Source organism: Sander lucioperca, chromosome 5, assembly GCF_008315115.2.
Source record: "Sander lucioperca isolate FBNREF2018 chromosome 5, SLUC_FBN_1.2, whole genome shotgun sequence".
Lineage (NCBI taxonomy): Eukaryota > Metazoa > Chordata > Actinopteri > Perciformes > Percidae > Sander > Sander lucioperca.
Window position 1 is genome coordinate 31,710,850 of NC_050177.1, and position 24,088 is coordinate 31,734,937.

Here is a 24,088-nt window from a genome sequence, read left to right on the forward strand (position 1 = left end):
AAAGCATTTACACCAACTATACCTGAACAATTTAAAATGGACTGAGAACGTCCCATTACTAAAGTGGAAATCTCAGAGGCTGTTAGCTCAATGAAAAAAGGGAAATCTCCGGGTAATGATGGGCTTTCAGTCAAATTTTATTTGCATTTTTGGGAAACTATTGAAAATCCTCTATTTGATTTATTCAAAGAATGCACTTTAAAAAAGGAAATGTCCACAAGTATGAAGCAAGGTTTAATATGTCTTCTCCCTAAACCTGATAAAGATCACTTATTGATAGAAAATTGGAGACCTATTACGCTCTTAAATATCGACTACAAAATTGTATCATAAATTTTTGCTAAACGATTAAAAAGAGGTCTTCATGAGATAATAAGTGAAACACAAACAGGTTTTCTGTCTAACCGTCACATTAGCTCTAATATAAGACTTGTTCTCGACCTGCTGGACTATTCTGATAACATCAATACTGACGCACTGATAGTATTCCTTCATTTTTATAAACCATTTGATACGGTAGAACACTATTTTTACTCAAAGCACTTCAAATTTTTGATTTCGGACAAAATTTTATATCTACAGTTGAGATGTTTTATAAATATATTGATAGTTCTGTGATATTATATCCAAACACCACAAAAAGATTTCCTGTACTGAGATCAGTTCGCCAGGGCTGCCCTATTTCACCGTTCTTGTTCCTGCTGGTGGTTGAATTACTGTCATTACATATTCAACATAATCCTATTATTAAAGGTTTGTCTATTTTTGGTAAGGAAATTAGAGTTACTCAACTAGCGGATGATACGGCTCTCTTTTTGAGTGACAAACATCAGATTGAATATGCTATATCCCTAATTGACCAATTTTCAGCTGCTTCGGGTTTAACACTTAACAAATCTAAATGTGAAATTTTATGTTTGTATCAGACTGAAGAGGAAATAATGTTTAATATACCTGTTAAGAAATGTGTATAATATTTAGGTATTCATATCTGCAAGGACCACAAGGAACGTCAACAACTTAATTTTTCGTCTAAATTGAAGAAGACTAAAACCATGCTGAATTTACGGCTTCAAAGAGACATTTCTATTCTAGGTAGGATTCTTTGGACTAAAGCAGAAGGGATTTCAAGATGTGTCTACCCTGCCCTCTCTCTCAATGTCCATGATTCAACATGTAAAGACATGAATTCCATATTTACGAATTTTGTATGGAAAAACAGACACCACCATTTACAAAAAGCGGTGCTCTCTGGTTGTAAGGATGAAGGTGGATTTGAACTTCTGGACTTTTTGGACTTGAATTACACCTTTAAGGTGAAATGGTTGAAGGAAAGTTTGAGAGCACCAGAGTCTTTATAGTACTTTATCCCCAATAACATCTTTAATAGTGTAGGAGGTCTTAAATTTGTATTGAAATGTAACTACAATATTACAAGATTGCCGTTAAAACTATCCCGATTTTATCAACAAGCTCTTTTGGCCTGGAAGCTGTGTCCTTCTCACAACTTTTCTCCACACAAGTCTATCTTATGGAATAATGAATGCATCACTAGGGGGAACAAGTCACTCTATTTGCAAAAATGGATCGATAGAGATATTATCTTCATAAAAGATCTTTTTGTTTGTAATGGTCAATTACTTAATTATGAATATTTTCTCAGAGAGAAGGCATTCCCAATAACGTTCAAAGAATATAATTCAGTTTTCAAATCTATACCTAATGGCATATTAGAATTAATGAAAAGTTAAATAAAACAAAATGAAGTTACTGGTTTTAATTTTACTCTTTATATAAACGGTATGGATATTATGAGCAGCACTTGTACTAATAAGCACATTAGAAAATGCTTTCTAAATTTAAAGAAAATAACTATAACTATAATAAATTCTTCTGGAGTTCTCATTTCACTGATGTTAACTGGCTTAGGGCATGGCTTGTTCCCTTTAGATGTTGTATCACAAACAAAGTTAGGGAATTACATTTGAAAATATTACATAATATATACCCTACAAACCTATTTGTATCTAAATTCATGCCTGTTGATGATTATTGTAGTTTTTGTAAAACAGAACGAGAGTCGTTAACCCATCTTTTTATGGTTGTTCATTTTGTATTGCATTTTGGAAAAGCTTTGAAGATTATATGGTATCTAAAACAAAAACAAAACATACAATCACACTTGAAGGGAAACATATTATTACTTATTTTGAATGTAAAGATAGAAAGTTATGTAATATTGTAAATCTCTTTATTTTATTAGGTAAGTTCCATATTCGTAAGGCGAAATTTTCCAGATCAACACCGAGCTTCAGACTATTCCAGGTTGAATTTAACATGTACCTTGACCCCGCATTTCCACAGGATGTGGAACTCCGCCGTCCGTCAATACCCACCGGGTCCGGATTAGTTGCGTAGCGGCTGCGGCCGGCCGACCACGAGATCTCGCGAATTCACGTATGTTTGCGCGATATAACAGGATGTAGTTTCTATAAACAGAACCACAAAACCAACAACAGTTAGTTTCCATCCAGAGGAGTAGAGGGGAAACTACTCTGAGCTGTGTTTTCAAGGTGTAGTGCAGGGAGATATGACCTGCCGTGAGCACGCTGTATTTTATTTTGTAAAGTAACCGGATGTTTTATTTTGTTTCTGTGCTCGACTTCCTGTCCCGCACAATCTGAATTGTGCTGAATTGCTGCGGAGCTCTCCGTCGTCCGTCAAAAATAGAAGCTCTGCGTATCTGCTGCGGAGGGCTGCAGACTGACGGAGCTGGGACGGAGTCGGGACGCAGACGTTCTGCAGTCTCAGTGTGGAAATACACACATTGACTTTAATGGAAACCTAATGACTCCGTCTTCGTTTCGGAGACGTTCTGCAGACGTTCTGCATCCAGTGGAAATTGCCTGTGAGTCTCTTAAGTTGGTATCCAATAAGAAAGCTATATTAATATCTGATGTCTACTCTAATCTCTTTGTTTAACTGCTCCTGCTGTCTACATTATTAACGATTTTTGAAAGTCTGTCCCCTTTGTATCTTTATTTCCTTCTATTTAGACTATTATTTTCATTTTTACTTTTATATTATATTATTTGTATATATTTTTGTATTTTATTTGTCTACGTATTGCAATGACTGAACTTCTGTAAAATACTTTTTTGAAATAAAGTTAAAAAAAAATCAATAAAGAAAAGATAAAAAATACATGTGTTGTTAAACAGAGCTAAGCTAGCTAGCTTACATTTGGACTGCTGTTGATGCTCCGTTACTGACTGAAAGATTTAATGACTGTAGACACTGACTACTCATTACACAAGCTGAACATGTTTCCTAAAATATGAAATCCATCCCCCCTCTGTCTTCTTTCCTCACTGATACCAACAGTGAAGTCTTCAACACAAACATATTAATGTGGGAGGGAATCAAACCTCCAACAGACTCAATGAGACAGCTTTTCTGTCCCATTGATGACATGTTACTGCAGTAAAAGTACTAATAGCACAGAGTGAAGTTACAGCAGCTGGCTGAGCAGATAACTAATGTGGAGAGAAAACAGACAGACTCTCTGCTCCCTGAACGCAACACAATATGAAAATGAAAAAGTGAAAGACTAACGTACTTGACTGCTCTGATTGGAGGGTTTCTCACGCTGCAGCTCCACCTGGAAGACCTCTGGGACACCCAGACATCTTATCGTGTGTAAAAGTTAAACAGAAAGACCTCAAACACTCTCACAGTAACTTTATGCTTTTATTGTGAAAAGAGACAGAACTCAAAACTAAACATGACACAAGTCAACGGCATTTCTACAATTTCATGATCACAGCTTCCATCTTTAAAGGACTGGAAGTGGAAGAGGTTTACAATGTTCACGAGGAATCTGTTCAATCATTCTGAATTATTTTATACAAAGTTCATTCATTAGTTCATAACAATAACCTGAAATATTTCTGTAAGTGTGATCCTGTACAGACTCAACTGATCAGCAGTGAGAAACAGGAGGAGACTCTCCGTCCTACACAGGACTCAGAGACACTGAGGAACCAGGAGACCAGATCCTGAACCCAGGATAGAGAGTCTGAGTGAATGTGGTGTTGAAGGTGTGGAGGAGGATCAGTGAGTCAGAGGAGACTGTGTAGAAGGACAGAGAGCCAGCAGGACAGTCCACATACACTGCTACTCTGTTAGAGACAGAGGAGGAGGAGATGGATGTTACTCTGTTATTGTGCCAGACAGAGTAACCACCATCAGAGCACCTCAGACTCCAGGACTGATCATTATATCCAAACACACAGTCATTACTGCCTCCTCTCCTCCTGATTCCTCTGTAACTCACTGATATATGAACCTTTCCTCTCCTCTCAACCTCCCAGTAACAGCGACCAGTCAGACCATCTCTACACAGCAGCTGAGCCCGGCAGTTAAACCTCTCTGGATGATCAGGATATGACTGATCCTCCTTCACTAATGTCACCTTCCTGTTGTTGTCAGACAGTTTGAGTTTTCTGTTCACTGTGTTTGTGTCCAGTGTGAGTTCACAGGAATCTGACGGAGAGAAGGAGACACAACACAGCTGCAGTTATTAACCAATCAGCACGTAGATGATGACATCAGAGGGTTGGATGAGTGATGTCACAGTTTGATGAATGAAATTAAAAACAGACTTACACTTCCTCAGACCTGGTGTCAAATATCTGACTCCAGCAGGCTCCACCCTGAAAGGAGGAGGGGGGGGGGCATTACATCACTCAGAAAGAGAGAGAGGTAGAGAGAGAGAGAGAAAGAGAGAGAGGGAGAGAGAGAGAGAGAGAGGGAGAGAGAGAGAGAAAGAGAGAGGTAGAGAGAGAGAGAGAGAGGTAGAGAGAGAGAGAGAGAGAGAGAGAGGGAGAGAGAGAGAGAGAGCGAGAGAGAGGGAGAGAGAGAGAGAGAGGGAGAGAGAAGAATAGTAGACATGTTTGATTGAAGCTCTACAGAAATAACAAATAAATAGTTTAAACTGAGATAAACCTACTAAATTAAAATAAATCAGATGTTAAAGTGATGGTTGGGAGTAATTTCACCCGAGGGTCCTTTGCACCACGACCTCGAGCCAAACACCCCCAGAAGCTTTTTCACCTGGGTCCAACATTGGGAGAGTTAGCGTTATCAGCTGGTTAGCTTAGTGCAGGCGCTAATGGATCCAAGAGTGTATCTCGTAAGTTACCCCACTAATAATGCCCAAAATGATACCAAACTTCTACAGTAGTACAAATAGGTTATGTACTCATAAAACGATGGATTGGAAAGTTTGTAAGTACACCAGGAGTTTATTTAAATAAGACTTGCCTGCTGGCTTCTGCTCTCTGCTGCTACCGGCAGTAAGACGAGTGCTTAGGGACGTCTACAAATTACAACACCGACAGCTAACTCTGCTAACACAACAGCTAACTCTGCTAACACGACAGCTAACTCTGCTAACACGACAGCTAACTATGCTAACACAACAGCTAACTCTGCTAACATGATAGCGAACTCTGCTAACACAACAGCTAACCCTGCTAACACAACAGCTAACCCTGCTAACACGACAGCTAACCCTGCTAACACGACAGCTAACTCTGCTAACACAACAGCTAATCTCTGCTAACAGAACAGCTAACTCTGCTAACACTATATCTAACTCTGCTAACACCCCAGCTAACTCTGCCAACACAACAGCTAACCCTGCTAACACGACAGCTAACCCTGCTAACACGACAGCTAACTCTGCTAACACAACAGCTAACCCTGCTAACACAACAGCTAACCCTGCTAACAGCACAGCTAACTCTGCAAACACTATATCTAACTCTGCTAACACACCAGCTAACTCTGCTAACACTATATCTAACTCTGCTAACACCACAGCTAACTCAGCTAACAAAAAAGCTAACTCTACTAACACAACAGCTAACTCTGCCAACACAACAGCTAACTCCTCATACACAACAGCTATCTCTGCTAACACAACAGCTAACAGTGCTAACATGACAGCTAACTGTGCTAACACAACAGCTAACTATGCTAACACAACAGCTAATTATACTAACACTACAGCTAACTCTGCTAACACCATATCTAACTCGGCTAACACAACAGCTAACTCCTCTAACACAACAGCTAACTCTGTTAACACGACAGCTAACTCTGCTAACACAACAGCTAACTCTGCTAACAAAACAGCTAAGTATGCTAACACAACAGCTAATTATGCTAACACAACAGCTAAATATACTAACACTACAGCTAACTCTACTAACACTATATCTAACTCGGCTAACACAACAGCTAACTCCTCTAACACAACAGCTTACTCTGTTAACACAACAGCTAACTCTGCTACACAACAGCTAACTCTGCTAACACAACAGCTAATTCTGCTAACACAACAGCTAACTCTGCTAACACTATATCTAACTCTGCTAACACAACAGCTAACTCTGCTAACACTATATCTAACTCTGCTAACACCACAGCTAACTCTGCTAACACTATATCTAACTCTGCTAACACAACAGCTAACTCTGCTAACACAACAGCTAACTCTGCTAACACAACAGCTAACTCAGCTAACACAACAGCTAACTCTGCTAACACAACAGCTAACTCTGCTAACACTACAGCTAACTACTCATACACAACAGCTATCTCTGCTAACACTATAGCTAATTATGCTAACACTACAGATAACTCCTCATACACAACAGCTAATTATGCTAACACTACAGATAACTCCTCATACACAACAGCTAATTATGCTAACACAACAGCTAACTCTGCTAACAACACAGCTAACTCCTCTAACACAAAAGCTAACTCTGCTAACACCACAGCTATATCCTCTAACACAACAGATAACTCCTCTAACACAACAGCTAACTCTACTATCACAACAGCGATCTTTGCTAACACAACAGCGATCTTTGCTAACACAACAGCTAATTCTGCTAACACAACAGATAACTCCTCATACACAAGCTATCTCTGCTAACACTACAGGTAACTCTGCTAACACTATATCTAACTCGGCTAACACAACAGTTAACTCTGCTAAGATGACAGCTTATTATGCTAACACTATATCTAACGCTGTTCACACAACAGCTATATCTGCTAACACAACAGCTAATTATGCTAACACGACAGCTAACTGTGCTAACACTATATCTACCTCTGCTAACACAACAGTTAATTCCTCATACATAACAGCTATCTCTGCTAACAGTACAGCTAACTCTGCTAACACTATATCTACCTGGGCTAATACAACAGCTAACTCCTCTAACACAACAGCTAACTCTGCTGACACGACAACTAACTGTGCTAACACTATATCTAACTCGGCTAACAAAACAGCTAACTCTGCTAAGACGACAGGTAATTATGCTAACAATACAGCTAACACTGCTAACACAACAGCTAACTCCTCTAACACAACAGCTAACTCTGCTGACACGACAACTAACTGTGCTAACACTATATCTAACTCGGCTAACACAACAGCTAATTCTGCTAACACGACAGCTAATTATGCTAACATAACAGCTAATTATGCTAACATAACAGCTAACTCCTCATACACAACAGCTAACTCTGCTAACACTATATCTAAATCGGCTAACACAACAGCTAACTCTGCTAAGACGACAGCTAATTATGCTAACACAACAGCTAACTCCTCATACACAACAGCTAACTCTGCTAACACTATATCTAACTTGGCTAACACAACAGCTAATTATGCTAACACCACAACTAACTTGGCTAACACGACAGCTAACCCTGCTAACACAAAAGCTAACTCTGCTAACTCTTTTGAATAAGTAAGGGATGTTTGAGCTAAACCATAAACAGTAAAATTAAAGCTCAATAAGTTTTATTTTTCAATATTATTGCAACAATTGTAGCATTATGAGGTTTTCTTGTCTGAAGATTGTTTTAATACAAAGTGGTTATATTGTTGTGGTTTTTATTTCTAGCTGTTATTTCGGAGCCCTGCAGGTAGCCTCTGTGCTGGGGGTGTAGAGCAATAACAGGAAGAACTCATCGTCTCAAACTGTTAACAGCTTTTTCTGTGCTTGTGAACTTGCGGGTTCATTCCCCCCAAGAACACAAGTCTCTTCTTTGCATTCTTGAGATTGAGAAACACCCAATGTCTTGAGTAATAGTCAAATTGTTAAATCAATAGAACAGGGCCCTGGCAGTAAACACTCAAAAGACAAAGATAATGACTTTTCAATAAAGATCCAGATCTCAAGGAAACACATACAGCTTCACGTTAGGAACACATAAATTAGACCACTGTACACATTAGGACTGAAAATAAGTTCCACTGGAAGTTTTAACCCAGCGATAATGGAGCTGAGAGAGAAAGCACGCAGGGCATTTTACACAATAAAAAGTCAAATCTACATTAAAATCCCAATTAGAATCTGGCTCAAATTATTATAATCTGTAATAGAACCAATCCTCCTCTATGGTAGTGAGGTGTGGGGTCCTATTTCCTACCAGAATTTGGTCCATTTGGACAAAAACCCAGTTAAATCCTGCATCTAGAGTTCTCTAAAAGCATCTTACAGGTACACAGAAAAACCACCAACAACGCCTGCAGAGCTGAATTAGGCCAATTCCCATCATTCATCAAAATTCAAAAACTTGCAATCAAATATTGGCTACATCTAAAAAACAGTGACCCCCACTCCTACCAGCAGAAAGCCCGGCAATACCAAGAGCTGAACAAAGAGAAGAGTCCCCTCACTCAGCTGGTCCTGATGCTCAGTTCACTTCCTGACCCTGTTCTGCCTCAGGACCAGTCTGGGAACCAACCAATCAGAGTTAACCAAATTATAACACAACAGAAACTAAACTACATCACCAACTGGAACACACAAACAAAAGCACAAAGCAAAATGCAGTGCTATCTGTCCCTAAAGAGAGAGAACAGTGTGGCAGACTACCTGACCACAGGTACTGATATCAAACTAAGAACTACATTGACCAAGTACAGACTCAGTGAGGACAACCTGGCCATCGAGACAGGCCGCTACAAACAATCATGGCTCCCCAAAGAGGAGTGCTTCTGCCAGCTGTGCAAGAGAGACAAAGTCGAGACAGAGCTGCACTTCCTGACAGAATGACCAGAACTGCAGCCAGTCCCAACTAAATATTTCCCCAAATTCAAACACAAACACCTGACATTTGACCAAATAACCAACATGACGAGAGCTGGGTGGTATTTCAGAAAGCAGGTTTAGTGAAAACTCTGAGTTTGTTAACCCTGAGATGAGGGAAACTCTGGGTTTTCTGTTTCAGAAAGAGAGGTAACTTCACCTCAGAGTCAGTTACTATGGTAACTTCACCTCAGAGTCAGTTACTATGGTAACTTCACCTCAGAATCAGTTACTATGGTAACTGAGCCTCAGACTCAGTTACTATGGTAACTGAGCCTGTGAACCTAACCTGGTCGGGAGCAGGTTTTCTTCAAGAAACCTCGAGTTTCTCTCAGTCTCCTCCCTCTGACTCAGCCCTCTCTCATTTCCTCATTCATTCATTCAGTCTGTATCAGGCGCATTTTAGCGCAGTTTTTTATCGGCATGAATAAAAAAAAATATGTTGGTTTATTAACCGTGTTAGGCAGACTATAAAACATTTTATTTCTCAAAACATGGCATTTCCTTTTGTCTACAATCCCATTGATGAAGAAGCTGCTTTACTTCACAGAGTTAAACATACGTCGGGAGATGATATTGAGCCCCGACAGTTTAATTTTTAGATAACTTCCTATTTGAGCGGTATCGTTTTTCTTCCCAGTCGATCAGTTATGTAGCCTAGGCTACATAACCTCATCCTTCCTCATATCACTAACTTCACCCATCTACGCTCTTACATCCCAGCAGATTATTTGTGTCGCATTATGATTTTTTGCAAACGGCATTTGTCTTTACAACATTGGTGATGCGGAGCATTGTAGTAAAGCCACTGTAGCAAAGCGCTGTCAGAAGAGTGTGACTCGCTCTGAAACCTGTTTTAAACGTTTTTAAAAGGAGTTCTACAGGATTGCAGGTGAATGATGTAAACCCTTTGATATAAAAGATTATGGATTATAATTCAGAATGGGATTAGTAGGACTAAGACTTTTTCGTCCGCAGGATTGCACCTAAATGAAATAGATTATGTTCAATACCATTTCACCAGTAATATTAGGCTATCCTTATGATTAAATATGATAGACATTATATTGGAATATACGCATTTATTATAGCAGCAATTTTCTCCCACGCAAATTCTCTCTCTTTTCCAGCAGCCGCTGTGTTGCTTTTTTTTTTAACTCTCTGTATGTGCGCATGAGTATTTCTGCCGACCCGTTTGTTTGTGGTTGTTACCATGGTGAATCGTAGTATCATGGCTCCATGGCTGTAATATTCTTGTTTTCATGTTGTTGCTGATATCCATCAGTTTTGTTCATATTGTTACATTATCTTCACATGAGAGAGAGAGAGAGAGAGAGAGAGAGAGAGAGAGAGAGAGAGAGAGAGAGAGAAAGAGAGAGAGAGAGAGAGAGAGAGAGAGAGAGAGAGAGAGAGAGAGAGAGAGAGAGAGAGAGAGAGAGAGAGAGAGAGAGAGAGCTGATGTGAGCATGTACGGAGATGTGAATAACCTGATTTCTCTGTGTGCCATGTAGCCTAAACATCATATCCTGAATATGATCAAAAACAGGATAATCCTCATAACTGGAGTATTCATGTCCATGTAAACACATATGATACCAATAACATGCTAGATCCGTGGGTTCAGTGATAGCAGCGTCCATAGCAACCAGCAGTTTATCTACAGAAGTGGAGGGCTGTGTATTTTACACCTGGGCCTTCAGTACTATCCTACAGCATTAAATCACCTTTGAATAACCTCACCATGACACTAGGACATTACCGTGTGGAATAACGTGATTTAACACAAGACTCAACACCTAGAGACACCTAATACACTACAGCAGAGACATGAACACACGCTGACTGAAGCATCACTTTCACGCAGTATGACAGGATGCTGCATCACATATAGTCAAAATGAATGGAATTACCAAAGAAACCAAAACAAACCCACAACAACCGGTCATATCAGTGGCGTAACGAGCCAACACCGGGCCCTTAAGCAGGATTATCAAGGCGGGCCCCCTACTACAGCACGTGATGACGGCACAATGTCCACGAGTAGGCTACCATGAATAGGACAGGATAGGATCATAGAGACACAGCATATAAGAGATGAGATGACTGACAAAATCAGGAGTAGCCTACGCCACCACAACAACAAAAAAACACTGGTGAATGCACACCATAACACATGAAAAAACACACAAGGGCAGTCCCTCTAGGACTTCACGGCCTTTTTTGAGATTGTTGCGGCCCAAAATGTCTGATTTCATGGGAGCTTTTGTAAAAGATGTCGATAAAAGTTGCGATGTCTTTTGTTTGTTTGTTTGTTACAATGAAGTTGCGAGAGACAGTGAAAGCTGCAAAAAAAAATTTGCGATTTCTTTCGTATAGTTTTTTAAAAATAAAAAGGAAACTTGTTTTGGGGAGAATAATAATTATTACCATTAATTAATAACTCTGGGCTGAGATTTCATAGGAACCTTACCAAAAAGGCTCAGCATGCTGCAAATGTTGGTATAATATGAAAATGGCTGGTGGATTTAAGACAAAAAATAATAATTTATTGAATGAATCAAATATGAACATATCTGTCACTGTCAGTGGCTTGTTGATCTTTACATTGTTAGTTAATTTCCTAACCTGGCCTGGGAAACACATTCATACGGTTTGATAAAGTACTTATTGGACTTTAACTTATCATTGCACTTACAATAACGAGGGTGGCTGTCCTCAATTTAGGTCATCCTGTCTCATCTGTGGTTTTTCCTGCATCCACCGTGTGTGTGTGTGTGTGTGTGTGTGTGTGCGCACATCAGTCACGGGGGGAACGAAGCAGCCCTGCCGCTGCAAAGAGCCGACAGGATTGAAACAGCAGCAACTTTCAGCGACTTTATAATGAAAAATCGTTACAGCGTACATTGATGCTAAAATGTATACCGTTTGGCAGGACGGTCTGAAATGTTTTGGACGGTCTTTCGCTGTACGTCTTGTTGGTAAATGTGAGATGTTCGAGTCACACAGGTGTCTCGTCCACGGTCTCGTTTTCATATCAAAAACAAGGAAGTTAATTTGTCCCGTTCTCACTCCAGCTTGGTCACTGGCTGTCAGAGTGCACGTGGGACTGCTGGGATTGTCGCGAGTAATGAAAATGTGATAGGGGGCCCCGGCTGTCAATCAATATCTTCCCGTCACGCGGGCCCCTGATTGGTCCGGGCCCTTAAGCACCGCATACCCTGCTTACCAATAGTTACGCGTCTGGGTCATATTTACTCATATGGTGACCACAAAGAAATCAAAAACACATATAACACAATCAGTGATCAACAGGCCTCGCCAGAAATTCCAGCTAAACAGTGCGGGCTTAACACACATATGTAACCACGCCCACACAGAGGCACATCGGCCACTGACACTGCTCAGATCTTTAACACCTAAAGCAAGTAGTAATAGCTAGTAAAATGCTTTCACTAAAAAATTTAAAAATGTAAATGAACTTGCAGTGTAAACAATATTGAAAATACATATTTTCTTTATTTTAGGCCTTCAATTATAAAAATATAATTTTCTGATTCTGACAATCTCTTGGCCAGCAGAGAAGGCATTGCTGGCCCTGACGGCCCACCTCTGACCTACAGATCAAGTGTACAGTGCGTACAGGATTACGGCTGCCGGCGCCACTGCCACACTATCATTTACAGAGACCCAACAATTCCCCCAAGAGCAAGCATTTGGTGCAACAGTGGACCTTTCTCTGTCTGGGAAACATGAACATTACATCACTCTCACACACACATATATATTGTGTTTGCACCGCAGGGACTAGGAAAGAGCGTTTTGAGGGACTTTTTGAACTTAGAGAAGGTACTCTCCCAGCACAAGAGGAACTTAGAGAAATAATTGGTCTGGACGTCAGTATACGTCTCTGATCGATCACATGAGCCATGCAGCACCAGCAACTGACATTTTAAACCTCTAGCTAACTAGTCTGCTGAAATAGTAATGCTTCATCCACACACTCTTCTCACAGCGTAGAAAGCACATTGATTTGTGCTAAGCTAGGCTAAACCTGTCCTGGACCTCTCTGTCGAGTTGAAACTGAACCACGGACAGTTCCTTTAACATACAGAGATGTGTCCAAACTACATCAATTATTAACAACAGGAAGTCATCATTTTAGTTCCTGGAGATGTTCCCCTTTAAAACTTCCTACACAAATATCTCCTTTTTATATTCATCAGTGTTTGTACCTGAGAGTGTCCAGTCTCCAGCTTGGATCCTCCAGTCCCGCTGACAGTAGCTTCACTCCTGAGTCTCCTGGATGATTGTAGCTCAGGTCCAGCTCTCTCAGGTGGGAGGGGTTGAAGCTCAGAGCTGAAGCCAGAGAAGAACAGCCTTCCTCTGAGATCAGACAGCCTGACAGACTGCAAACACACACAGAACAACACACAGGAACCCTCTGTCAACACGTGGAGCCATGAGTTACTTTTATGTTTGTTTTTTGTCCAGGTACATTTTGGGTCAGATTTAGAATACACCTTTAAAATCATCTGTTCTATTTAACAATTTAACAACAAAAGTAAACAATGAAAAATCCTCATGGAAAGTAACTCTGAGTCTAGGAATTAATAATTATATAATTAATAACTACTGCCCAAGTGCATCGTATCAGCAGACACAAAGCAGCTGTCTTATCAACTAAAGTTAGTCAGATTTTAAATGGTTATCAGTTCAATAGGTTAATGAATCCTGACCTGAGAATCTCCATTGTGCAGTGTGGACTCTTCAGTCCATCAGAGATCAACTTCCCTCCTGAATCCTGCAGATTGTTGTTATTCAGGTCCAGCTCTCTCAGACTAGAGGACTGGGAGCTGAGAACTGAGGACAGAGCTTCACAGCTTCTCTCTGACAGGTTACAGCCACTCAGTCTGGAGAGACAACAGGAAGGACACAAGTTAATTATATTTAACTCCTGTTGAAATAAATCACACTTTCAGAGCTTTGTTGGAGGGACAGTAATGAAGAAGACAGATAACGATTGTGTTTAAATATTAAGTCTGGACTTTTGGTGATAGAGAACGTAAAATCCTTTTTCTAAACAACTTGGAAACATGATAACTAATTGTGACTGAATGAGTGATAAGGAAGAGAGATTTCTAAATTGCTAAATTTTAAATCCTGACGTGAAGCGGGGTTTAAATTGAATAAAGCTTAAAGTTTAGAGAAATGTCATAGAAGAAGACAAATAACGATTGTGTTTATATGTTGAGTCTGGACTTTTGGTGATACAGTATATGAAATCCCTTCTCAGCATGTTTAAATATCTGCTGCTCTACTCTAAACCAGTTGGAAACATAATTAATCGTGACTGAATTAAGCAGTATTACAGGCGACAGTCTGATTTAATGTTATTATTGGCACAACAGGGTGTGCTGTCATGCTAATTTGAGTATGTTCTAAATGTTTAGCTGACCAATCAGGTTGTCTGGTCAGATCTACTTCTTGTATAATCAGAAATAAAGAAAAGTCCATTAATCAAAGGCAAAATATGAAAATACAAATTATTTGTGGATCTCAGCCACAGTTCATATTTCATTCTTTATGAAGTGATTCTAAATCAGAATAAAATACTTTGGAAACATTCACATTTTTTGAATGTTTCCAAAGTATTTTTCAATACTGTTTTTTTCAAAGATTATTGTTCTTGATCTGACCTGAGAGTCTCCAGTGTGCAGTGTGGACTCTTCAGTCCAACAGAGATCAGCTTCACTCCTGAATCCTGCAGGTCGTTGTTACTCAGGTCCAGCTCTCTCAGACTAGAGGACTGGGAGCTGAGAACTGAGGACAGAGCTTCACAGCTTCTCTCTGACAGGTTACAGCCACTCAGTCTGGAGAGACAACAGGAAGGACACAAGTTATTTATATTTAACTCCTGTTGAAAGATATCAGAGTATTTAATGATGAATAAATCCCACTTACAGAGCTTTGTTGGAGGCTTTGACCACTGGCAGCAGCCTCAGAAGAGTCTTCTCTGAAGCAGTGTATTTCTTCAGGTCAAACACGTCCAGATCTTTTTCTGATGACAGTAAGATGAAGACCAGAGCTGACCACTGAGCCGGAGACAGTTTATCTGTGGAGAGACTTCCTGATCTCAGGGACTGTTGGATCTCCTCCACTAGAGAACGATCATTCAGTTCATTCAGACAGTGGAACAGATTGATGCTTCTCTCTGCAGATAGATTCTCACTGATCTTTGTCTTGATGTACTTGACTGTTTTCTGATTGGTCTCTGAGCTACTTCCTGTCTGAGTCATCAGGCCTCGTAGGAGATTCTGATTGGTCTGCAGAGAAAGACCCAGGAGGAAGCGAAGGAACAAGTCCAGGTGTCCACTTGGACTCTGTAAGGCCTTGTCCACAGCACTCTCATAGAAACGTGTTGATTTGTCTCTGAACACTTCAGACCACCACGATGTTGTTTGTTCTTCTGACAGCAGGTTGACTCCAGAGTTGATGAATGTCAGATGGACATGAAGAGCAGCCAGAAACTCCTGAACACTCAGATGGATGAAGCAGAACACCTTGTCCTGGTACAGTCCTCTCTCCTCTTTAAAGATCTGTGTGAACACTCCTGAGTACACTGAGGCTGATCTGATATCGATGCCACACTCTGTCAGGTCTGATTCATAGAAGATCAGGTTGCCTTTCTGCAGCTGCTCAAAAGCCAGTTTTCCCAGAGACTCGATCATTTTCTTTGTCTCTTCATTCCAGTTTGAATCGGTCCCAGCTCCTCCACCATATTTTATGTTCTTCAGTTTGGACTGAACCACCAGGAAGTGGATGTACATCTCAGTCAGGGTCTTGGGCAGCTCTCCTCCCTCTCTGGTCTTCAACACGTCCTCCAGAACTGTAGCAGTGATCCAGCAGAAGACTGGGATGTGGCACATGATGTGGAGGCTTCTTGATGTCTTGATGTGGGAGATGATTCTGCTTGACTGCTTCTTGTCTCTGGATCGCTTCCTAAAGTAGTCCTCCTTCTGTGGGTCAGTGAACCCTCTGACCTCTGTCACCATGTCAACACACTCAGCAGGGATCTGATTGGCTGCTGCAGGCCGTGTGGTTATCCAGAGGTGAGCAGAGGGAAGCAGATTCCCCCTGATGAGGTTTGTCAGCAGCACACCCACTGAGGCGGACTCTGTAACATCAGTCAGGATCTCAGTGTTGAGGAAGTCCAGAGGAAGTCGACACTCATCCAGACCGTCAAAGATGAACACAACCTGGAACTCTTCAAACCTGCAGATTCCTGCTTCTTTGGTTTCACTGAAGAAGTGATCAACAAGTTCCACCAAGCTGTACCTTTTCTCTTTCAGCATATTCAGCTCTCTGAAAGTGAATGGAAATATGAACTGGATGTCCTGGTTAACATTGCCTTCAGCCCAGTCCAGAGTGTACTTCTGTGTTAAGACTGTTTTCCCGATGCCAGCCACTCCCTTAGTCATCACTGTTCTGATTGGTTCATCTCTTCCAGGTGGGGCTTTAAAGATGTCTTCTCTTCTGATTGTTGTTTCTGGTCTGTTTGGTTTTCTGGAAGCTGTTTCAATCTGTCTGACCTCATGTTCATCATTGACCTCTGCAGTCCCTCCCTCCATGATGTAGATCTCTGTGAACATCTGATTCAGAAGGGTTGGGTTTCCTGCTTTAGCAATCCCCTCAAACACACACTGGAACTTCTTGTTTAGGTTAGTCTTGAGTTTACGTTTACACACTCCAGCAGAACTTCCTGAATGTATACATAACAAAAAAGCTCATTAAGTAATTTTGTAAAGAAAACAAGAACATACATTGACCCTTTTATGGAGACATTAGTAAACGTCCCATTAGTCCAGCAAGTTAAATCTTTAGAGAAATCCTCTTACTGCTCTGCAGACGGTCAGCCAGCTCGTCCTGCTTCATTCTCCTCAGGAAGTGCAGTGTGATCTTCAGAAATGCCTCTCTGCTGCTCCTCTGCTCTTCATCCTCACCCTCCCTCTGACTCTCTAGGCATTCTGGGTAATCTGGACTCAGAAGCTTCTGGATCTTCTTCAGCTCATTCTTCACAAAAGTGCCGATGTTCTCCTCCAGCAGCTGGAACAGAAGATTATATGAATGACACAATCAAACTGAAATCATGGAAGCAAACATCAGACACTTGTTGGACAGACTGACAATCCACTGGTCTGAAAGGTGCTGCATGGAGATGATTGTGAACAGAATAGATGTAAAAGTAATTGTTGTACATGTACAGACCATAAATATGGAGTCCAGGTGTATTTGATGCTGCTGGGCAGACTGACCACTGGGAACCTCTGAGCTCTCCTGGTCCACTCTGTAGAGGAATCAGGAAGAAAGAATCTGGTCATGAACCCACTCACTGAAACTTGGCCTTAAGTGTCCAGACTCAAATGGCAGAAGTCTTCTCATGGCAAATAGTGTCCTGACCCAGGTGACACAAACACTTACCAAGGGTCGCTGGTTCTCCAGGGGGGATGTGCAGATGAAGTTACCCTGGAAGGGGCACTCTGAGGGGCATACATCTCAACCATCACCCTGGTATTCCCAGTTGGAGAAGAACATTTGGGAAGAATTTTGCCATTCATGATTTTTATCCTACCCTATGGCTATGGGAGATTTAAAATGCTTTTTAATGGGGCTAAAACACCAGATGATATTGGACCAAACCATGTCCAATATTAAATTGAGATCTACAGTTGAAGACTGGTCTTACTGGACAGATTTCAGACGTGAGAATATAAATATATGTGAAGAAGAAATATGCTGAAAATAAACTTCAGAATGTATCTGGATACATAAAAGTTGAAACATGTATCAACAATGTTATAATATTATTAACAGCTTACCTCTTTTCAGCAGAGGGTTGTTGACCTTTAAAGTCAATATAGCGTTCATTTGACCGGTCACTCTTGAAGGACACACAGCTGGGTTCAGGTTCAGCAGAGTCTGGTCTTTGATGGATCCTGTTAGACAGAGAGTAAGACCAACAGGGATGGAAATTCACTTTTTATTATTCAGGACACAAAAACAACTGGAGATACAAGCAGCAACTAAAACAAGATTAACACCAAGTTCAAAAGTTCAATAAACTATACAAAAAAACTGCATTAAAAAGCTGAAACACCAGAGAATATATTGGACCAAACCAGATCCAATATTTACCTAAAGTCAAGAGTTGAAGACTGGTCTAACTAGACGACTTTCAGATGTAAGAATATAAATATATGTGAAGAAAGATGCTGAAAATAAACTCCAAAAACTTCTCTGGATACATAAAAGTTAAAACATGATTCAGTAATATTATAATATTAACAGCTTACCTCTTTTCAGCAGAGGGTTGTTGACCTTTAAAGTAAATATAGTCTTCTTTTGACCGGTCGCTCTTAAAGGACACACAGCTGGGTTCAGGTTCAGGTTCAGGTTCAGGAGACTCTGGTCTCTTCTGGGTCCTGATAGAAAAACACATTTATTCAGGGTCACATGTTCAGTTAAAGTCTCCCTGAATAAAATATAATATTAATATGAATATGTATGTAGGCCTAATTATTAACAATTAAATGACAATAATGCTTTACTTTCTGTCCAAAACTCTATAAAAATATCTTTTGAAATCAGAATTTAAAATCTAAATATAATATTTCAACATGTTGTCTAAACAGAAAGATATTTTGAGTGAGACAGGAAATTATTTTACAAAAATATTCTCATTTCAGTCATCAACTACAATAATTTCTTTCCACAAAATTACAAAAAAAACAAAAAACAACCCAGACAGGACGTAGTTCCATCCAATGAGACTCGTTCCAGTTTGCTGGATGTTCACAACTCACCTCAATCTTCTTCTTAACATTTCAATTTCCCTTTCCATTGCAATTCTCTCCTTCTGCCATTCAAGTCTCTCCATCAATCCTCTCTCCTCAATTTGAGGTAGCCTCTCCTCCATTTCTATTCTCCTCTCCCTTACAGGTCTTTTATTAAAGTAGCGGTGGCTCCATGGACCGGTTACTCTTCATGGACACACAGCTGGGTTCAGGTTCAGGTTCAGGTTCAGCAGGGTCTGGTCTCTGATGGGTCCTGTTAGAAAGAGAGGAAGACCACTTTTTAATCTCCAGAAACAGAAGCTGCTGGAGAAACTAGAAGCTATCAAGCAGGAAATAAAGTCTGAATCTCTTCACTGAATGATTTCTGCTCTCTGCTCATCCTGCTCTGTCATTCATTATCTTTCTGGGAGAACAGGAACATTGGAAAGACTCCAGGACTAATGTCATCTTTCTGTCCTCTAATGGAGACAAGACTCCATTATGACAATCAATCTCACCTTTCTGTCCTGGGCATCCTCCTGTCATTTTATCTTGGGGCCTCATTTATAAAACTGTGCGTAGATTCTATTCTGAAAGATTTTATGCGCCAAAAAGTCAGAATTTTAGTACGCAAGAACAAAATTCTGGTTTATAACACCTTGCGGATATGACTTATGCGGTCCTCCCATATTGTTATAAATACGGACGTGTGTTACCTTATGTGGTCGTGCACGAGCCTCACGCCCCTCCCAAGATCATCCCATATTTGTCCTAATAAGGTCCATGTTAATCAATCAATGAATATAGCAGCCTTGTATAGAAGGTCTTGATGACCAATCATGAAACGAAAAAATGGGGAAAAAACCTGATTCAGTGATTGTGAGATGGAGGTGCTCCTAACAGAGGTAGAACATCCAAACTAAATCCTGTTTGGAGGCCTTAACCCTTGTGTGGTGTTCATATGTTTGTTACACAGCCTTAATACTTAACAGATTTAGCTCAATTACCAATGATATTTACATCATTTATGGTTCATATTTGCCATTTGCCCCTGTGAGATCACATTAATGATCACATGATCATTTTCGTTTTTTGTGAGAAAACAAGGAAATTCAATTATAAAAAAGGTAAAAAATAGAAACAAGATGTTTGATCATTATTGGTGCTTATTTCTTAGAACTTAATCAGAACAGGTGAAAGTGATTGAAATGTAACAATTTTTTAACTTTGTGTGGGAATAGCAGGTTCACACACACACACACAGACACACACAGACACACACAGACACACACACACACACACACACACAGAGAGTAGTATAAAAAGCCGAAAATCCACGTAGGGAGGTTGGTCGGGGTGGTGGATGGGTCAAACAACACAGGACTTTCACCTGGGCGAGTGGGGATCGCGTCTGACGTGTGGGGCTTTGTTTCCCGGGGATCGCATGGCGTTTTGTCCCGTGTGTTATTGTGGCACGTCCCCCGTCCCCCGCGGCCGTCTCCCGGCGCGTAAGACGCCCTTTCCCCATCCCGTTATTGTAGCGCGTCCCCAGCGGGCCGCCTTGCGGCCGCTTCCCGACTTCTAGAACATCGTTGTTGGGCGTCTCCCAGCCGTCTCCTGGCGTTTATTGTGGCGCGACCCCAGCGGGCCGCCTCCCGGCTTATGGAGCGTCATTTTCGGCCGTTTCCCAGCGTCCTTTCCCCAAGAAAATAACGTGACATTTACGTCAGAAAAACGTCCCCGTGAATCAATCAATAGATTCAAATAACGTGACATTTACACAAACTGCCGTGAGACTGGGCTGGTTCTTCACAGACAATGAGCCAAGGCCGATGAGTTAAAGAAGAAATAATAAATAGCAGCCGGGCGCCGCGACCGGCTCTGGGTCGGCTTGGAAAGAACGGGATTGTTGGGTTCAGGAAAACAAAAACTGCGTTGGGTTCAGAAAACGGGGGTACCATCGGAGTTCACTAAAACGCAGTCTACAAAACCTTGGGAGCATTACCTACGATCACACGCATGGTCAAAAGGTTGCGGAAAACTGGGCACATTTTTACGCATGGAAATTCTTTATGAATCCCGACTTTAGCGAGGAATGTTGCGACAGCAAATTTCACCCTGCTTCACTCAACTGTTTCTTGCTTAACAGGTTTTATAAATGAGGCCCCAGGACTAATGTCATCTTTGACCAGAACATTCCTGTCCTGTTTATAAAAATTAAGGACATGAATACAGTTCTCCTCCTCCACACATCACTACAACAGTAACAGAGGCATTTAGGTCACTACATTTTATTCTGAAAGGTCCCAGAGGAAACATAACAGTGGTGTCATTTTTGTTTAATGTAGACACTCCTTTATAATTATCTCAACTCTTTAAAGGTGTCATAGTGGAGAAATGTAGTCTTGAAATATAACACAGACTCAACCTTGATGACTCAACTCAGACTCGAACACTGGGGACTCGAGACTCGACTCTTGAATCTCTCTAATTGGTGACTCCACTACACCACTGGTGTGAAGTAATGAAATTGCTCAGAATTTCAATATGCTGGAGAAACTAGAAGCTATCAAGCAGGAAATAAAGTCTGAATCTCTTCACTGAATGCTTTCTGCTCTCTGCTCATCCTGCTCTGTCATTCATTATCTTTCTGGGAGAACAGGAACATTGGAAAGACTCCAGGACTAATGTCATCTTTGCACAGAACATTCCTGTCTGGTTCATAAAAAATAAGGACATGAAGACACTTCTCCTCCTCCTCCACACATCACTACAACAGTAACAGAGGCATTTAGGTCTCTACATTTTATTCTGAAAGGTCCCAGAGGAAACAGTAGAGTCCTGTTGTGTCTGACTTTACGCTGGTGGAGACGACGGTTTGTTGTCTGACAGCAGGAGAAAGGAAATAACTAGAGGCCATCTTATGATGGATTCACACCGGCAGAATCAGGCCAGGGGCTTAAAGTTGGCCCTTCCTTACTTCCTCCCCTCCTACTTCCTCCCCTCTTGTTCAGACCCCACCCATCTTCAACTCGGCCTTCATTTAGATCTCAGCTACACAGCTGTAAAGTTTCCTGACTGCAGCCTCACGGTTGTGACAGACAGACGTATAAACACCTGGCAAAGTATTTAAAACCTCCTCTGTAGTAGTTCATGTTACAACATGGAGATTTATCTTCAACACAAGAGTCGTCCAAACTTTCTCAGGAAATAAGAAGAGAAGTAGAAACATTATATTTAACTTTACAGAGCCAGAAACTAACCCTGAAGAGACCAAAGACTAACGTGGTGTTAAAGTATCAAACAGCAACTTACAGTTTCTCACACACACACACACACACACACACACACACACACACACACACACACACACACACACACACACACACACACACACACACACACACACAGGATCTATAAGACAGAAATAAAGGATCTATAAGACAGTAACTCGGCCAGATACCCACACAACATGGCGGTGGATCTTTGTGAATAAGACTCCAGTTTTAATTCATCCCAAGTCCAGTTGTGTTGGTTTCTCTGCAGCTTTCTGCTCTTAAACTAAACTAACCACAGCTGGAGTTCACCAGTCAAACGTTACAGACATTAGAGTTAAATTACCTTCAGCTGGAGCTTCACACGGAGAGAAAAAGCTGCGACACTAAATCTGGAAAGTGAAAGTAAACTTTAAACAGGAAACAAGAGCAGTGGCGGTTCTAGAGGGGGGGGCAAGGGTCCCCCCGTTATATTAAGCCTCGACCCCCCCTCTGGCCCCCCTAACTGTGGCAAATACTTTAATACATCTTTATCCCCAAAAAAGGGATATTATTGATGTGCAGTGATATATGAAATGTAGGTTAACACAGATTGAGTATTCTTGTGTTTATTGTTATATGTTTATCAGTCTTTGGAGAACCAAACCTATGGGGGGGGGGGGGGGGGGATTAATATATTTGGTTCCCCTGAAATCACATGTGACCCCAGCCTGGCCCCTCCATTTGAAATGGTCTAGAACCGCCACTGAACGGCCAGAGAGGCGCAGCATTACCAAATATAGGAAATAATAAATGGAACTTCTGACAGTTAACATGTAATAACAAATATAATAGAGTTGTTTTTAAATCTAAAGTATGTTTTGATTATAACAGAGGATGGCGTGTTGAGAGTACACACAGACTCCCCCCATCTCTCTCCCCCTTTCATATCTATCCTCTTTCACTATAATAAAGGGAAAAGCCTCAAAAAAATAATCTTTAAAAAAACAATGAGACCGTTGGCTGGTTGGTTTACTCCAACATTCATCCAGACGCCTCACTGCACTAGTTGGAACAATATACAATACTTAATATAATATAATACTAAATCACAATATCAGTAACGTTATCTCCAAATAACAATATTTCCGTCGGCTGTTCTTCAGTGGAAAGTTTATATTCACTGTACCAACGGTGCCTTTATACTCACATAACACATACACTAAATGGGGGTATCTGTCATTTTTACAAATATATACTAAAGTAAATAATACATTCTGTTTAAAAATAAAATAAAATGTTTATTAAGTATTACAAAATGAATACATAAAATGTATTAAAATGTAATTTATAAAGTCGGGTGAGTTTGTAAGATAAAAACATAGAAATGAAACTAATAAAATCTGTAAACATGTTTTAATGTGTGAATATGTGTTGTGGCGCTCTGCTTGTAGTTCCTGCTGATGTCACCAGAGGGCGCCATGATGTCATCACCAGCTCAGAGATGCTGTTTCTGAATTAGATTAGATTCAACTTTATTGTCATTGTGCAGAGCACAAGTACAAAGACAACAAAATGCAGTTTACATCCAACCAGAAGTGCAAAAAAAAGCAGAAAAGTGCAATGTGATATACAAAGTATAGACAGGTGGTGCATAGGCAGGACATGAAATATAGTGCAGTGTTATAAGAGCAGAATAAATATGGCTATGTAATATGAACAATGTATGAACAACATGTACAGATGTATGTGCAACGTAGTAGCAGTGACATTATAATAGTAGTAAGAGTAATATAGATATATGCAGTGTACCGTG

At 40.6% G+C, this 24,088-nt stretch overlaps 3 protein-coding genes across 3 annotated transcripts in view; all 3 read right to left on the reverse strand.

The window, feature by feature from the left end:
• Positions 1–24,088, reverse strand: part of LOC116054954 (NACHT, LRR and PYD domains-containing protein 12-like) — a 752,812-nt gene that overhangs the window by 555,468 nt on the left and 173,256 nt on the right. The window lies entirely within an intron of this gene.
• Positions 1–24,088, reverse strand: part of LOC116038066 (NACHT, LRR and PYD domains-containing protein 3-like) — a 1,733,742-nt gene that overhangs the window by 525,752 nt on the left and 1,183,902 nt on the right. The window lies entirely within an intron of this gene.
• The window catches only part of LOC116034665 (NACHT, LRR and PYD domains-containing protein 12-like), a 575,637-nt gene continuing 556,061 nt past the window's right edge, over positions 4,513–24,088 (reverse strand). Inside the window, exons 15-17 of the mRNA XM_036001611.1 lie at positions 14,885–15,058; positions 13,421–13,594; positions 4,513–4,545 (exon numbers count right to left, since the gene is read on the reverse strand). Coding sequence (XP_035857504.1) covers positions 4,536–4,545; positions 13,421–13,594; positions 14,885–15,058 — 358 coding nt within the window. The 3' untranslated portion in view covers positions 4,513–4,535. The remainder of the gene's footprint in view (positions 4,546–13,420; positions 13,595–14,884; positions 15,059–24,088) is intronic.